We start from the raw sequence: 18,156 nt of genomic DNA on the forward strand, positions 1-18,156 counted from the left end.
CTTTAGGTGGCTCAGAAGAGAGAGAGAGAGACAGAGACAGAGAGAGAGAGAGAGAGAGAGAGAGAGAGAGAGAAAGAGAGAGAGAGAGAGAGAGACTCCATTTGTTTGGGAGAAAGTAAGAGAAATGAGTAAGAGTGTGCCTGCCTGGTAATCCAGAGAATTCTCCTGGATCTTGTCCAAGACCATCAAGGTGGCACCTCTATGAGTCTGCAACAACTACAGCATTACTGGGCTTGGGGTGCCCCCTAAAGCCGATACAGCTTAGATCACAACACCCAAGTTCTTTCAGATATCTTGGAAAGGCTTTCCCTAGGACTGGTACAAACAAGCTCAGACAGTGAAGACAACAATACCTAACTCTTCAATGCCAAGACACCAAAGAATATCTACTAGCATCAACACCATCCAAGAAAACATGACCTAACCAAAGAACTAAATAAGCTACCAGGGACCAATCCTGGAGGAACAGAGAGATGTGGCCTTTCAGAAAGAGACTTCAAAATATAGCTGTGTTGAAGAAACTCAAAGAAATTGAAGATAACACAGAGAAGGAAATCACAATTCTGTCAGATAAATTTAACAGAGACTGAAATAATTTACAAGAACCAAACAGAAATCCTGGAGCTGAAAAAATACAATTGACATACTGAAGAATGCATCCAAGTCCTTTAATAGCAGAATTGATCAAGCAGAAGAAAGAATTAGTGAGTCTGAAGACAGGTTATTTTAATCAGAGAAGACAAAAGAAAAAATAAAAAACAATGAAGTGGGTCGGGCATGGTGGCTCACACCTATAATCCCAGCACTTTGGGAGGTCGAAGCAGGTGAACTGCTTGAGCCCAGTAGTTCAAGACCAACGTGCGTAACATGGCAAAACCCTGTCTCTACCAAAAAAAAAAAAATTAGCTGGGCATAGTGGCACATGACTGTAGTCCCAGCTACTCAGAAGGCTAAGGTGAGAGGCTCACTTAAGTCTGGGAGGCAGAGGTTACAGTGAGCTGAGATTATACTGCTGCACTCCAGCATGGGTGACAGAGCAAGACCCTGTCTCAAAAATGAAAAAAACAGAAACAACAACCAAAACAATGAAGCACCCCTATAAGATCTAGAAAATAGTCTCAAAAGGGCAAATAAAGGAGTTACTGGCCTTAAAGAGGAGTTAGATAAAGAGACAGGAGTAGAAAGTTTATTCAAAGTGATAACAACAGAAAAAGATATCCCCAAACCTAGAGAAAGATATCAGTATCCAAGTACAAGAAGGATATAGAACACCAAGCAGATTTAACCCAAAAAAAGACTACTTCAAGGCATTTAATAGTCGAACTCCCAAAGATCAAGGATAAAGAAAGGGTCCTAAAAGAAGCAAGAGAAAAGAAACAACACACAACGGAGCTCCAATACATCTGGCAGAAGACTTTACAGTGGAAACCTTACAAGCCTGGAGACAGTGGCATAACATATTTAAAGTTCTGAAGTAAAAAAAAATTTACCCTAGAATAGTATATCCAGTGAAATTATCCCTCAACATGAAGGAGAAACAAAGACTTTCCCAAACAAAAGCTGAGGGATTTCAACACCAGACCTGTCCTACAAGAAATGCTAAAGGAAGTACTTCAATCAGAAAGAAAAGGACATTAATGAGCAATAAGTAATCCCAAGTGGGTTTTGAAGGTACAAAACTCACTGGTAATAGTAAGTACACAGAAAAACACAGAATATTATAACACTGCAACTGTGGTATGTAAACTACTCTTATACTAAGTAGAAAGACTAAATGAACCAATAAAAATAATAACTACAACAACTTTTTAAGACATACGCAGTACAATAAGATAGAGATAACAAAAAGTTAAAAAGCAGGAGGATGGGCCGGGCACAGTGGCTCATGCCTGTAATCCCGGCACTTTGGGAGCTGAGGCAGGCAGATTGCTTGAGCCCAGGAGCTCAAGACCAGCCTGGGCAACATGGCAAAATCCATCTCTACAAAAACTACAAAAATTAGCTGGACATGGTGGCACACACCTGTAGTCCCAGCTACTCAGGAGGCTGAGGTAGGAGGGTCACCTGAGCCTGGGAAGTCAAGGCTGCAGTGAGTCAAGACTGTGCCACTCTACTCCTGCCTGGGCAAAAGAGTGACATCCTGTCTCAAAAAATACAGCAAATTTTTAAAAATGAGGGGACCAAGTTAGGGCATAGAGTTTTTGTTTTCTCTTTGTTTATACAAACAGTGTTAAGTTGTTATCAGCTTAAAATAATGGATAAGATAGTATTTGCAAGTCTCATGGTAACCTCAAACCAAAAGACATAAAATGGATACACAAAAAATAAAAAGCAGAAAACTAAATCATATCACCAGAGAACATCACCTTAACTAAAATAAGACCTGAATGAAAGAAGGAAAAAAAGACAATGAAACAACAAGAAAACAAATAACAAAACAGCAAGAGTAAGTTCTTACTTATCAATAACAATAAAGATTTGTTTAATATTGTATGGATTCCTGCAAGTTTGGGGCTCTCTTCAGGTACACAAGAGTTAAAAACTTCAATTTTGAGTGTACGACTTTTCTCAGAAGCCACTGTGGTTTGCCCTGTTAAGTATATATTATATTGACAATTCTGTTATTTTCTGTTTCTGGACATAGAACTGTGGAAGGTTAAGAAGTGGTAAGTGGCTGGGTGTGGTGGCTCACGCCAGTAATCCTAGAACTTTGGGAGGCCGAGGCGGGTGGATCACGAGGTCAGGAGATCCAGGCCATCCTGGCAAACATGGTGAAACCCTGTCTCTACTAAAATACAAAAAATTAGCTGGGCAATGTGGCGCACGCCTGTAGTCCCAGCTACTCAGGAGGCTGAGGCAGAGGAATCACTTAAACCAGGGAAGCGGAGGTTGCAGTGAGCCAAGAATGTGCCACTGCACTCCAGCCTGGTGACACAGCAAGACTCCATCTCAAAAACAAAACAAAACAAAGTGGTAAGTTAAATATTTCAGGGATCAATAATGCAGTTTATCAAAGATATTTGGGTTTTCTCCCTTTTAAGCATATAACAGGATTTCATTTTTGGGCTTCTTTGTGGTTGGTTGGAACAATGTTATTAGTTTTTGGGGTTTCTTTCAAATGAGTTAGGAGCCTATGTGATGAAACTTCCATGCTAAAGCATTTAGATTGTAGATTGTATATGTGAGAATTTTTGGAGCTCTCTTTTCTTCTGGCGCAAGCAACCATCAATGTTCAAGGTAATCACCGCTCCATTAGTCTGTGTTCAAGAGCAACCACAAAGAACAGAACCCTTAGGGAAATTAATTAATGATGGGTATGAAAAATATACCTTCGTTATTAAGCAATCCAGGTTTTGGGGATATTTGTTACCATACCAAAATTTAGTCTATCTTGACTGATTAAAGCCTTCTTCTAATATCTTTTTTCCTGAAGCCATAAAGAGAAAGCGAAACTATGAGTATCATATCAGAAGTTTATATATAGCACAGAAATATAGATTTACTCAACAGAAAGGGAACTGAACCAGATCCTGCCTTCTGCCACTGATAAGTTATGAGACCTATGGCTAATTACTTAATGTCCAATAGTATCAACAGTTTATATAATAAAGGCTAACAAGGGATAATGGCACGTCTTTCCTTTTATTTACATCATTCCCAAGAAAATGAGTTGGTTCTCTGTCATCTTTAGAAGGTGACCAATTACCTTGAACTTGAATTTACTGCAATTCTTACCCTAATTAAAAAGCTCAAATTGTCCCATGTAGAAGTCACTTCATATTGCCTCCTTGGAACTTTGTTTGTCACCCTACTAGTCTTTTATATATCCTCTGCTCTCTGATGTCAAGATATTCTAGGTGCAAACCAGGATCAGCTGTTTCTCCATTAATCCTTAGTTTTTATCTTGAGGAATGAATTTTAAGTCCAGAGTCTGGGACTTGCTATCTATACTGGCTTTGTCACAGTTTTGTAAACTTTCAGTGGATAGAACTAGGTTAAAAAAAAATGCATATATGATACATTGTGAGTTATATGGACATTTCCAATTCAAATCCAGAACTACAAAATTTTTACTTCTATGTTACTGTGAGGAAATAATTCTCTATGGATCTCTCATGTTTCTGGAAAAAAAATTTTTTTTTTTTTTTGAAATGGAGTCTTGCTCTGTTGCCCAGGATGGAGTACAGTGGTGTGATCTCAGCTCACTCTGCAACCTCCACCTCCCAGGTTCAAGAGATTCTCCTGCCTCAGCATCCCAAGTAGCTGGGATTACAGAAGCACACCACCACATCCAGCTAATTTTTGTATTTTTAGTACAGATGGGGTTTCACCATGTTGGCCAGGCTGGTCTTGAACTTCTGACCTCTAAGTGATCCACCTGCCTCAGCCTCCCAAAGTCCTGAGATTATAGGCATAAGTCACCACACCCAGCCCATGTTTCTGAAAATTTTGAATGCACAGGTATTGACTGTCTTTGTTCTAGGCTATTTTTTGGAGGATATTTGTATAGCAAACAGACTTGAAAAATAAAGATAATATCTCCCTCTGCACAAAGGGTAGATTTGTTTACTGTTCAGTATAATAAATGTATCTCTCTCCAGCACAAAGGACACTTTATCAGTCAGGGTTCTGCAGAGAAACAGAATAGAATACATACAAATGGATTTATTTCAAGGAATTGGCTCACATGATTGTGAGGACCGACAGGTCTAAAATCCACAGGGCAGGGCAGCAGTTGATGTTTATAAAAAATCTTTTTTTTTTCTCTTTTAAGATGGAGTCTCACTCTGTCATCCAGGCTGGAGTGCAGAGGCGCGATCTTGGCTCACTGCAACCTCCGCCTCCCAGATTCAGGCAATTCTTGTGCCTCAGACTCCCAAGTACCTGGGATTACAGGCGCGCGCCATCATGCCCAGCTAATTTTGTATTTTTGGTAGAGACGGGGTTTCATCATCTTGGCCAGAATGCTCTCGATCTCTTGACCTCGTGATCCATCTGCCTTGTCCTCCCAAAGTGCTGGGATTACAAGTGTGAGCCACTGCACCTGGCTGAGTGGGGCCCCTTATAAAGAATAATCTCCTTTCCTGAAAGCCAACTGATAAGATGTTAATCATATCTATAAAATACCTTCACAGCTCACTTAATGTTTGATTAAATCATCTGGTACTATATAACCTAGCCAAGATGACACAGAAAACTAACCATCACAAGCAGGTTTGTTTGCAGTCTATTATAAAAGATTCAGTTTCCCTAAACTCCAGGTTACTTAGCTGTGATGTAAACTCACAATTTAGGCTCCTCTATATCACCCTGTGGGTTTAGGTGGGCAAAGATGACTGATACAAATACAATGCTCATGCTGTTTTCTGTGCATATACAAAGTGATAAATCCTTTTGTCTCTGACCCAGAAGCTGGTGTGTTCTGTCAGCATCTAAGAAATTGTGATAGGCTCCTAGTAACTTTCCAGTAGGGTAAAACTGCAGAACTTTCACAGTTCTTCACAGTTACATCTGATTTTTTTTCTTCCATCCTGAGAATTTTGGTTCTCAAATGTAATAGATTTATAAATCAGAATGTCCCCAAATTACTGATTTGTTTTATCCCACCTTGCACACACCACAGACTTAGAATAACAATACCAATGATACTACCACTAATTATAATTACTAAAAATAGTCATCACTTCTTTTGTATATCCTTATCCCCTCTTTGCATTTCTTATTGATATGGTTTGGCTGTGTCCCCACCCAAATCTCACCTTGATTTGTAGTTCTCATAATCCCCAGACATGGGAGGGACCTGGACAAGGTAACTGAATCATGGTGATGATTACTCTCATGCTGTTCTCATGATAGTGAGTTCCCATGAGATCTGATGATTTTATAAAGGGCTTTTCCCCCTCTTCACTCCGCACTTGTCCTTGCTGCCACCATGTGAAGAAGGACATGTTTGCTTCCCCTTCTGCCATAATTGTAAGTTTCCTGAGGCTTCTCCAGCCCTGCAGAACTGTGAGTCAATTAAACCTCTTTCCTTTACAAATTACCCAGTCTTGATTATGTTTTTATTAGCAGTGTCAGAACGAACTAATTCAGTAAATTGGTAAAGATACCCAAAAATGTGGAAGTGACTTTGTAACTGGGTAACAGGCAGAGGCTAGAACAGTTTGGAGGGCTCAGAAGAAGATAGGAAAATGTGGGAAAGTTTGGAACTTCCTAAAGACTTGGAGGGCTCCGAAGACAGGAAGATGTGGGAAAGTCTGTAAGTTCCTAGAGACTTGTTGAATGGCTTTGTCTAAAATGATGATAGTGATATGGACAATAAGGTCCACCCTGAGGTGGTCTCAGATGGAGAAGAGGAACTTGTTGGGAACTGGAGTAAAGATCAATCTTACTATGCAAAGAGACTGGCAGCATTTTGCCCCTGCCCTAGAGATCTGTGGAACTTTGAACTTAAGAGAGATGATTTAGGGTATCTGGTGGAAGAAATTTCTAAGCGACAAAGCATTCAAGAGGAAGCAGAGCATGAAAGTTTGGAAATTTTTCAGCCTGATGATGCAGTAGAAAAGAAAAACCCATTTTCTGGGGAGAAATTCAAGCCTGCTACAGAAATCTACATAAGAACGAGGAGCCAAAGGCTAATCACCAAGACAAAAAGGAAAACGTCTCCAGGGCATGTCAGAGACTTTTGCGGCAGCCCCTCCCATCACAGGCTCGGAGGCCTCAGAGGAAAAACTGGTTTCCTGTGCCAGGTCCAAGACACCTCTGCTACATACAGCCTAGAGACTTGGTGCCCTGTGTCCCCACCACTCCAGCTGTGGCTAAAAGAGGCCAAGGTACAGCTCAGGCCATGGCTTTGGAGGGTGCAAGCCCCAAGCCTTGGCAGCTTCCACATGGTGTTGGTCCTGCAAATGTGCAGAAGACAAGAACTGAGGTTTGGGAACCTCTGCCTAGATTTCAGAGAATGTATGAAAATGCCTGGATGGGGCACGGTGGCTCACACCTGTAATCCCAGCACTTTGGGAGGCTGAGGTGGGTGGATCACCTGAGGTCAGGAGTTCAAGATCAGCCGGGCCAACATGGTGAAATTCTGTCTTTACAAAAAATACAGAATTAGTCAGGGGTGGTGGCACACACCTGTAGTCCCAGCTACTCAGGAGGCTGAAACAGAAGAATCGCTTGAACCCAAGAGCTGGAGGTTGCAGTAAGCCAAGATTGAGCCACTGCACTCCTGCCTGGGCAAGACAGAGTGAGACTCCATGTCAAAAAAAAAAAGAAAAAAAAGAGGAAGAAAGAAAGAAAAGAAAACGCCTGGACGTCCAGGTAGAGGTATGTTGCAGGGGCGGAGCCCTCATGGAGAACCTCTGCTAGGGAAGTGCGTAAAGGAAATGTGGGGTTGGAGCCCCCACACACAAATGTGGGGTTGGATCCCCTACACAGCTTCACTAGGGCACTGCCTAGTAGAGCTGTGAAAAGACAGCCACAGTCTGGAGGATGATGTAAATGTAAAGGACTAAAATCTCCAATCAAAAGAAATAGAGTAGGTGAATGGATGAACAGATCAATGGAAGATCCACTGGAACAGATCAATGGAACAGATCAATGGAGCTTCCACTGATCCAAGAAACACACTTCACCTATAAATACACACATGGACTGAAAATAAAAGGATGGAAAAAGATATTCCATGCCAATAGAAACCAAAAAAGAGCAGGAGTAGCTATATTTATACCAGAAAAAGTAGATTTGAAGTAAAAAAACTACAAGTGACAAAGTCACCGTATAATGACAAAGGGGTCAATTCAGCAAGAAGATATAACAATTTTAAATATATATGCACCCAACACTAGAGCACTTAGATATACAAAGCAAGTATTATTAGAGCTAGAGAGAGAGACAGGCCCCAATATAATAGCTGGAGATTTCAACAACCCATTTGTAGCACTGGACAGATATTCCAGACAGAAAATTAACACAGAAACATCTGACTTAATGTGCACTATAGACCAAATGGATCTAATAGATATTTGCAGAATATTTCATCCAATGGCTACAGAATGCACATTTTTTTCCTCAGCACATGGATTATTCTCAAGGATAGACTGTATGTTGGGTCATAAGACAAGTCTTAAAGTGTTGAAAAACATTGAAATAATATCAAGCATCTTCTCTGACCACAATGGAATAAAACTAGAAATTAATAACAAGAGGAATACAAATACGTGGAAATTAAACAATATGCTCATGAATGACCAGTGGGTCCATGAAGAAATTAAAAAGGAAACTGAAAAATTTCTTGAAACAAATGTAAGTGGAAACACAACATAACAAAACCTATGGGATACTGCAAAAGCGGTACTCAAAGGGAAGTTTAAAGTTGTAAGTGCCTACATCAAAAAAAAGGAAAAACTTCAAATAAACTAATGATACATCTTAAAGAACTAGAAAAGCAAGAGCAAACCAAACCCAAAATTAGTAGAAAGAAATAAGATCAGGGCAGAAATAAATGACATTGACATTTTAAAAAGCCAATACAAAATTTCAAGGAAACAAAAAGTTGTTTTTTTTAAAAAAGTTAAACAAGATTGACAAATCTTTAGCCACATTAAGAAAAAAAAAAAGAAGATACAAATAAAATTGGAAATGAAAAAGGAGACATTACAACTGATACTGCAGAAATTCAAAGGATCATTAGTGGCTTCTATGACCAACTCTATGCCACTAAATTTGAAAATCTAAAAGAAATGAACAAATTCCTAGACATATACAACCTACCAAGATTGAACCAGGAAGAAATCCAAAACATGAACAGACCAATAACAAATAACAAGATCAAAGCCATAATAAAAATTCCAAATCAAAACTACAATGAGATACCATCTCACCCCAGTTAAAATGACTTATATCCAAAAGACAGGCAGTAACAAATGCTGGAAAGGATATGGAGAATGTAAATTCGTACAACCACTATGGAGAACAGTTTGGAGGTTCCTCAAAAAACTAAAAATAGTGCTACCATATGATCCAGCAATCCCACTGCAGGGCATATACCCAAAAGAAAGGAAATCAGGATATCAAGGAGATATCTACACTCCAATGTTTGTTGCAGCACTGTTCACAATAGCTAAGATTCGGAAGCAACCTAAGAGTCTATCAACAGATGAATGGATAAAGAAAACGTGGTATATATACACAATGGAGTACTAGTCAGCCATAAAAAAATGAGATCCTGTCATCTGCAACATCATGGATGGGACTGGAGATTGTTAAGTGAAATAAGCCAGGCAAAGAAAGACAAACACCGCATGTTCCCACTTATTTGTGGGATCTAAAAATCAAAACAACTGAACTAATGGACATAGAGTAGAAGGATGGTTACCAGAAGCTGGAAAGGGTCGTGGAGGACTCAGGGGGAAGTGGGGATGGTTAATGGGTACAAAAAAAGAGTTAGAATGAATAAGACCATTTGATGGCACAACAGGGTGACTATAGTCAGTAATAATTTAATTGTACATTTTAGAATAACTAAAAGGTTGCAACTGGATTCTTTGTAATACAAAGGATAAAGCCTTGAGGGGAAGGATACCCAATTCTTGATGTGATTATTTCACACTGCTTGCCTGTATCAAAACATCTCATGTACCCCATAAATAGATAAACTCACTCTGTACCCACAAAAATTTAAAATAAATTTAGTAAAATAAAACAGAGCTGTTGATCTTTCCTTCTGTCCAAAATATAAAACTTGCTCTTCCAACACTCTTTCCCAATTCAGTAGCCAGCAACTCCATTCTTCCAACTGTTCTGACCAAAAATTCTGTGATCATCACTGACCTTTCTTTTCTCTCACAATTTATATGTGATCCATTAGTAAATCATGCTACCTCTATCTTCAAAATACATAAAAATTTGCTCTTTTGTCAGTACTTTCACTGTTACCACCCCAGTCCAAGCCACCAATACTTCCTGACTGGATTACTGCAACAGTCTCCTAAGTGGTCTCCCTGCTTCCATCCTGCCCCTCCCTCTCTTCAGTCTGTTCTCAACATAGGAGCCAGAGTGACTTTGTTAAACCATAAGTCAAATTATGTCACTATTTTGATTAAATAGTTCCAATAACTTCCATTGTCAGATGGGAAAGTGAAAATCCTCTCAATAGCCTATAAAATCTGCCCCCACCACCATAGCTCATCAGACCTCATTTCTTACTACTTTCCTTCAAGTTCACTCTGCTCCAGCCACACTAACATTCTTACTATTCCTCAAAAATACTGGCATTCTGCTTCAGGGCATTTGCATTTGATAGTCCCTTTACTTAACATGTCCTTTCCACACAGCACATTACCTCACCTCCTAGTCTCTACTTAAGTGTCACCTTTACAGTGAGGTCTTCCTGGCCACCCTATCTAAATACCTATCTAAACTCTTCCCAATAGTTTCTATCGCATTTTCTCACCTTCTTTTCCTTAGCTCTTACAAACTATACATATATACATGCATATATAAAAATTTACACACATATATAAATTTTACCTTCTTTATTCTGTGTCTCCCCACCCAGTAGATAAAAGCTCCATAAGGGTGGGCAATTTTATCTGTTTGGTTCACTGCCATATCTCTAGTGATAAGAATAGTCTTTGGCAAATAATAGGTGTTCAGTAAATATTTGCTGAAAGAACAAGTAAACCAAGAAATAGATATGTCCTAAATGCCACTTAAGAAAGGGTCTTAAGAAGGTGTGAGTAACCAACTGATAAGGTTTGGCTCTGTGTCCCTACCCAAATCTCATCTCGAATTGTACTCCCATAATTCCCATGTGTTGTGGGAGAGACCCAGTGGGAGATAATTTGAATCATGGGGGCAGTTTCCCCCACACTGTTCTCATGGTAGTAAGTCTCACGAGATCTGATGGTTTCATCAGGGGTTTCGGCTTTTGCATCTTCCTCATTTTCTCTTGCTGCCGCCATGTAAGAACTGCCTTTCACTTCCCACCATGATTCTGAGGCCTCCCCAGCCATGTGGAACTGTCAATCCAATTAAACCTCTTTTTCTTCCCAGTCTCAGGTATCTCTTTATCAGCAGCGTGAAAACGGACTAATGAACCAACTATGTCAAATCATGATGAAAAATCAAATAAGATGAGAACTGATAACCATTGGATTTGGCAATGCAGAGGTCACTGGTAACCTCAACAAGAACTGCTATGGTGAAACAGAACAAAGCCAAGAGTAAATGGGAGAAAAGGAACTGAAGATAGTATAAGCAAATTCTTCAAATATTCTCTCATAACACAAAACCACTGCACACAATGTTACCTCTTCCAAGAATGCTATACCTTCTTTCATTTCTTCTGATGACCCTTCTCCCTATTGTCCTCAAAGACTTAGCTTAGGTATTATATTCTATAAGAGACATTGTGAACTTTTTATATCCCCATGTACATACCATATCACAGGTACATTAGTGCTATTCCTAGTATACATATGCTCATTGAGCATCTGATTGTGTCTAAACTCTGAGTATCTTAAGGCAGGGATTTTTGCACAAAACAGAAGCTCAACAAATATTTCTTGGATGAGAAAACTTTGAAATAAAAGTTCTTAATAGCTTCTAATAATTCATTATTCCACGTTTTCCTTAATGTATATCCAAAACATGTTTTATTAATTGTCTGCATATTTGCACATAAGACATTATAAAATAATAAAGGAAAATAATTAAATGTAAATCTAATAATCTGGCTTCTCCCTAAAGAATATATACTTAATACACATCTATTACAATTTCAACTATTATTCTAGTTAATTCCTACTTTTCCTGGAAAACATCTCTTAATTTTATCCCTTAAATTATGCAATATTTAAAAAACCATAAATATTTTGATATTGCAACACATAAAATGAAATCTTACCAAATATAATTGTTACATGGTCTATAAATAAATGTTAAGTCCATCTAATTCTAGTTACTTAAGCACAGGGACATTTTATTAAATATGTTTTCTAATACTTTTTGAAGCACTACTTCTACATACTGCACAGTGCTTAAGAAAACTCTGGTATCAGGTTTGAGGAGAGGGTTCATGCCCATTTCTCAAACGGCTTGTGTTAAGAATTCTAGGCATGGTGGGGGCAATGTGTTTCCCAAACAGAATAATCTGAGGCACTTTTAAAAAAATAGATTCCTGGGCTCCAACCCTAGAAGATTCTGACTTTGTGCGTTTGAGCAAAAGGCTAGAAACTGGTGAAAAGCTCTTCAAACTATTTTGAAGATAAGCCAGGTTTGGGAAATCATGAGCATGTATCTAGAAGCATTAAGTAGACTATAAGTAGGTTTCCAGTAATTCCTACCAGAGCTTAAAAAGTTGCTACTCTGAACCCATATAAACACAAAAAAAATCTATTTACCGTGCAAATGTCATTCTGAATCGCTTTTCCAATTACAATTTTGACTTGTGTTGAATAAATTAAGTTTCTATACCATAAATACTGAGCTGTCAAAAACCACTTTTACTAAACCACAATAAGGCTTGGTCAGTATTTTTTCTTAAGAACACGATTTACCACAAATAAAGAAAATAGCTTCTACACCCTTCATTTTGTCTTTTAAAAAAGCCATACATAGAAGCAATGAAAAGTTATTATTTTAACCTGCAACCATATAGTGTGGTATACTTTTCAAAATATTTCAGATGCATCGTCATTTGAGCTCATCACCAACTGGTGAGACCCTTTCGCTATGTTAAAAAAAAAAAAAGTACTCTAAATTCTATACCTACTTAATACATAAACAATGGGCTCTGACTCCCATAAGGAAAGCAGAGTCAAATAACAAAATGCCCCAAGTTAATTATATTCCATCAATGGTCTTCACTGGTATAGATTATTTGTAAACTCTCAATAATATCCTTAAGAACAATCTTGCAAAAATTTGCTTACGGGAAGTACCTAGAATAATACATTTGAAAAGATAATGCACTCTGGCTGCACACGGTGGCTCACATCTGTAATCCCAACACTTGGGGAGGCGGAAGTGGGAGGATCACTTGAGCCCAGGAGTCCAGCACACCAGCCTGGGCAACATACAGAGACCCCATCTTTACCGAAAAAAAAAAAAAATAGCCCAGCATCATGGCCCACATCTGTGGTCTCAGCCACTTGGGGAGGCTGAGGTGGGATGATCACTTGAGCCCAAGATTTCAAAGCTACAGTGAGCAGTGATTGCACCATTGCACTATAGCCTGTGTGACGCAGAGCAAGGGCCTGTCTCAGTTTAAAAAAAAAAAAAAAAAAAAGCTATCGCATTCTTGTAACAACTGGCAAAAGTTTCAAAATATAGACCAAGGTATAGATGTGCATCTTATGCTAAAACTGGTAGTAGCTTATTTTATAACTTAGTCTTAAATCTAGACTAGAGATTTTTATAGATACAGATTTTATAGATTTATAGATTTTATATTGATAGAATAACTAGAGAATTTTATCAATATAACTTGAGAAAAAGAACAAAAAAGTGACCCCAAAAGCCCTATATTATTTCTGACATTGAAACTAATTGCTATATAAACGAGTTACTAAGATAAATATAACTAAAAGATAAATGACTAGAGAAGTATACACAAGTAGATGGCAAAAAGAAGATGGAGAACTACAAGCAACACTGAGAAAATGATGAAATGTCATGTGGCACCACCATTGGCAATCCCAGGTGATAATAAAATGGTCAAAGAACCAGTAAGCAAATGATAGACTAGTCATGATTCAGCCTTTACCACCAACATTGCACTCACATTTTCAAAACCTGAGGACAATGATCTGCTCATTCTGGAACAGTTCTATCCTCAGACTAAGTAATATTTGACCAATAAGTTTTACATAAGTTTCAGGCAAAGGTGGAAACAAAACAGATGATGAAAACAGCACTGACTTTTTATTACTAAAGCTAAGGTTACAGCAACATTGGTTTTCACTATGCATCACATTTGTGAATATTACATCTTCTGCTGTGGCATAATTTAAAAATTACTAGAGTTGTTTCTATACTCACAAGTCAAACACTGAACTGAAAAAATATTGAGGTTTTAATATTTGCTCAATATGTTTCACAAACATGAATGATCTGTCATTACTATTTGAAATAAAATGTCCAGAGCCCTTTCACTGATTCCTAAATTATATTCTCAGTATCATATTAAATTTGTGCCACCAATTTCAAGATGCTGTATGATTCAGATTTCACTCCCTCATTGAAACTTTTCAGGAAACTTATTTTCATTGTTATACATTAAAGATGTGTCATTTGGATAAAATCATGAGCATGTATATTCAACGATGAGAAATTCGAGTATGTTTGTTGTTTTGTATAAGTTGCGCAACTATACCAAAAGAAAGTCAAAGCATTACCTTCCTTACAGTTTACTGAAACACAATTATGAAATTTAAGCGGTGTGACATATAACACAGCTTCTAATTACTGCTAGAAGAACAAGATGTAATTTACCTCACCAAATAAATCATATCTAGTTTCAGAAGACCTTAGTGCTATACTGCTCTCATAACCCCCAAGGAGTAAAAACAATACAAGTGTACCACGAGAAGACCTCAAAATCCTTCACATTTACTCCACCAGCTGAATTCAACCTAATAGACTAAATTATCTGGAGCAGGGCTTCAGTTAAGGCTGCTCCAGCTAGGTAAAGCTACTATGCCTGGTACTTTGGGAGACCTAACATACGGAAAAGAAGGGAGACTTGAAAGGATTAGGGAAAAAGATAAGACACTGGGGTAAACTCTACTCTTGGGATAACTAAGAAGATAAATAATTACTACGGGTTTACTTTAGTTTTGTTTTTCCATCAGCAATTTGGGCTATTATAGGTCTGTAACCCTAATCACCACGATACAGAGTCCCAGCTTGAGAAAAATGAAATGACTTATCAGTTACCTTTTCAAAGTAATACATTAAATACAATCTGAAAAAGCACTCTGGTGTCCAAAAAACAAAAACAAACAAACAAAAACCAACTGAATACATAGCACCACCTCATTCCTTACTCTGCAATCTCAATTTTGTCTTTTCTTATCTTTACTCCATCTTACCCTACCTTTGTTTGTCCTAGGCATCCTTTCCCTCTTACATATTATAGATGTACAGAGACGCAAAACAGAAGAACAACTTTATTTGTGGAATTTACATACCAGGGCTTCTTGCCTACAAGACTTCAAACCAAGGTACCGTATTTGAAATGCCCAATTTAAATCCCGTGCAACATACATGAGGGAATAACATTTTGTAACCAAACCCAAATCGTAGAATCTTTGATAAAACCCCAAGAGCACCACACAAACACATTCTCAATTGCTTTTAATATATTTTCCTCTGTAAAGGACAAAAAATGCTGTGCTTGAGGCAATAATCAGTGGCCTAGAATGATTTCTGAAGCTCTTGACTTTACCATAAAAGTTGTACTAAGACACTGATTGAAAATTACATTTCAAATATACCGCTCACTAAAGAAATGTCAACAAGCTCTGGGACCAACTTTGAGTTATTGTCCAAGGAAGACTAAAAATAGCCCCCCAACAGCGATTTAATTTTAAGAAAATACAAAAGTAGCTTATTTAGGAGTATTTTAATGAAGATGAAGAGAACTGGAAATCAGTGAAGTTTTCAGCAGCCTCTTCAGATAAGACCTACCTTAAATTGCCTTCAGGTGTGCACATTTTAACATCCAGTGAATTGCCTGGAGGTTGCCCGGGGTTTCTGCTGATAATAGCAGGCGGTGAAACCTGAACTAATAATTACGGCCAGGAGGTGAGAGCCCTTCAGGACGCCACCCTGGGCGCGCTCCCCGGGAGCAGCCCACCGCTTGCTGTGCTTCCATCAGTCCTTTATTAGGTAAAGGGTTTCCCCCCACCCCGGGTGCTTTAAGAATGCGTTTAATAAGAAATTTCTCACAGGATCTAACGGAATAAAGTGCCACCAAAATAACCTTTTCGCAGTTTTCGTAATGTTGATGGAGTGGGAAAGGGGACAAAGCCGTCAAACCGGGTGCCCGGTGGATCCGCGGACCTGATCTTCCTGCACGGACCCGAGAGAGAGTCCCTAGACGAGGAAGAGGGGAAAGGCATTTGCAGGGTGTTAACTGGTGGACTCGGGACCAGAGAGACAGCTGCGGATTCCCCTCGGGGTGATGCTCCGTGCAGGAGCGGTCACGGCGTCCAGAGGGACCCGCGGTTGCAAACTCCGGGAGCGGCTTGCAGGGTGACGGCGGCGGCCCCCGCTCCCCGGTACCTGATGATGTCGTCGCTGTGGCCCCGGTAGAACTTCTGCCTGTGCTCCCGCGGGCTGTACACCACGCCGACCCCCGCCACGAAGTATACGATCTCCTTGGCCGCAGTGTAGTAGAGGTTGTTGCGGCACTGGTGGCCCCGGTAGCCGTACACCCACTCGAGCCGCAGGTGGCAGCTCGGGGCGCTCCGGGCCGCCATGTCGGGGCGCCCACCCGCCGCTCCCGCTCGGGCCCGCGGCGGCGACGGGAGGCGGCGGCGGCCCGGCAACGAAAGCCTTCCCGCTGGCTGCCGGGACTTCCCGCCAGCCGCGTCCTCTAAGCCGCGCCCGTCAGGTGCATCTCGTTTCGGGGGCCGCCGCCGCCTCAGCCCACAGGCGGGAGGAAAACCCTCGCCTCGCGGAACATGCTGAGGGCCGCGAGCGCCGCCGGCTGTCAAGTGGATGCCCAGAGCCCTTCGCCCGCCTCGGCTCGCCTAGTCTCCTCAGCCCGTAGCGCCTGGGCCGAGAGCGAGGGCCCGCCTCCAGCTCCTCAGCCGCCGCCCGCGCACGCAGCTCCCAGCCCCGGTCACCTGCGGCGCTCGCGCCCCGCCGCGGCTTTGTAGCCACAGCCTAGCGGACCCGCGCCGCGCACCCCGAAACCGAGCGAGCCGAGCCGAGCCGAGCCGAGCGGCGGGCGCGCGGCCTTGCGTGGCCCCGCCCCCTCCCGCGCTCACTCCGCCCCTCCCGGAGCCGAGAAGAGGCTGGAGTTCGCGGGGCCACGGTCCAGTTGCGGAGTCGCTGGGACCGCGTCTCTGCACGTGCGCGGGCCGGTGAGCCCTCCCTCGTTGAGCTGCTTAAGCCCAGGCGGACCCTCGGCGACCCCGGGCTCCCGCTGCTTTGCGTCCTCAACCGGGAAGCACCTGCCGGTTCCGCACGGTCCCTGCACCCCGCGTAGGCCACGTTTTTGCCTGGGAAAATCCACACCGGGATGCTAAATTCTCTTTTTTACGCTTGATACCTTGTGTGTCTTGCTGCCTCATAGTGCTTTCGGACCCAGACATTGGAATGATGCCGAGCTTCCTAAATGTGCTTTTAAATTATTATTTTTAGAAACAGAGCCTCGCTCTGTCGCCCAGGCTGGAGTGGAGTGGCGCAGTCTCAGCTCACTGCAGCCTCCAACTCCTGGGCTCCAGCGATCCTCCCGCCTCAGTCTCCGGAGTAGTAAGGAGTACAGTTGCGTACCACTATGCCCGGCAAATGTTTTGTTTTGCTTTTAAGTTTATTTTGTAGAGGCGGGGGTCTTGCTGTGTTGCCCAGGCTGGTCTCCACCTCCTGACCTTCAGCAGTTCTTCTGCCTCAGGCCTCCCAAAGCGCTGGGATTACAGGCCCAATCCACTGCGCCTGGTCCTAAGTGTATGTTTTCTTAAGTGACCGCAAAGCTGAAGGTAGACTTTAGATGGTAAACTGACATGTGAGATCTGATTTCCGAATAGCAAAAAAAAAAAATTGTACTTCGATTTTTTTTTTAATGACTGGGACATCACCAACAGTTATTCTTAATTAAATAAATTCAATTGTGATCCTGTAGAAAACTCCTGTAATAAAAGTATTGGGAGCAATCAATTCCTGACTATGTCATTTCCCCTCCTACTCAGTTGTGTCCTCTTCTCACAGGAATATGAACAAGATTTATCAATACCTCTAAAAATAATTGGAAATCCACAATTTAAAAAGTGTTAAGTTCAGGATGGCCACAAGATTTACAACAAAAAAATACTAATTCAGGATATACCAATATGAACCCTTATTGTCTAAAAATTACTGTTTGATTTCCATAGAAAATACCAAGACAGAAATCTGACAAAAGCTAAAATAAACTACCATCGTTTC

The 18,156-nt window shown here is 40.8% G+C and overlaps 1 protein-coding gene across 13 annotated transcripts in view; it reads right to left on the reverse strand.

Annotated features, from left to right (window-relative positions):
* The window catches only part of EML5 (EMAP like 5), a 182,342-nt gene extending 165,405 nt beyond the window's left edge, over positions 1 to 16,937 (reverse strand). For 5 of the 13 annotated variants that reach the window (XM_054666214.2, XM_063793029.1, XM_063793030.1 and 2 more), the window contains exon 1: positions 16,291 to 16,525. In XM_054666214.2, the coding sequence (XP_054522189.2) occupies positions 16,291 to 16,487 (197 nt within the window). In that variant the 5' untranslated portion in view covers positions 16,488 to 16,525. Of the gene's footprint in view, positions 1 to 16,290 lie in introns of all 13 variants that reach the window. The other 8 variants (XM_054666218.2, XM_054666220.2, XM_054666219.2 and 5 more) reach the window with 4 other exon arrangements.
* Positions 16,938 to 18,156: the final 1,219 nt, after the last annotated feature.

Source organism: Pan troglodytes, chromosome 15, assembly GCF_028858775.2.
Source record: "Pan troglodytes isolate AG18354 chromosome 15, NHGRI_mPanTro3-v2.0_pri, whole genome shotgun sequence".
In the NCBI taxonomy this organism is placed as follows: domain Eukaryota; kingdom Metazoa; phylum Chordata; class Mammalia; order Primates; family Hominidae; genus Pan; species Pan troglodytes.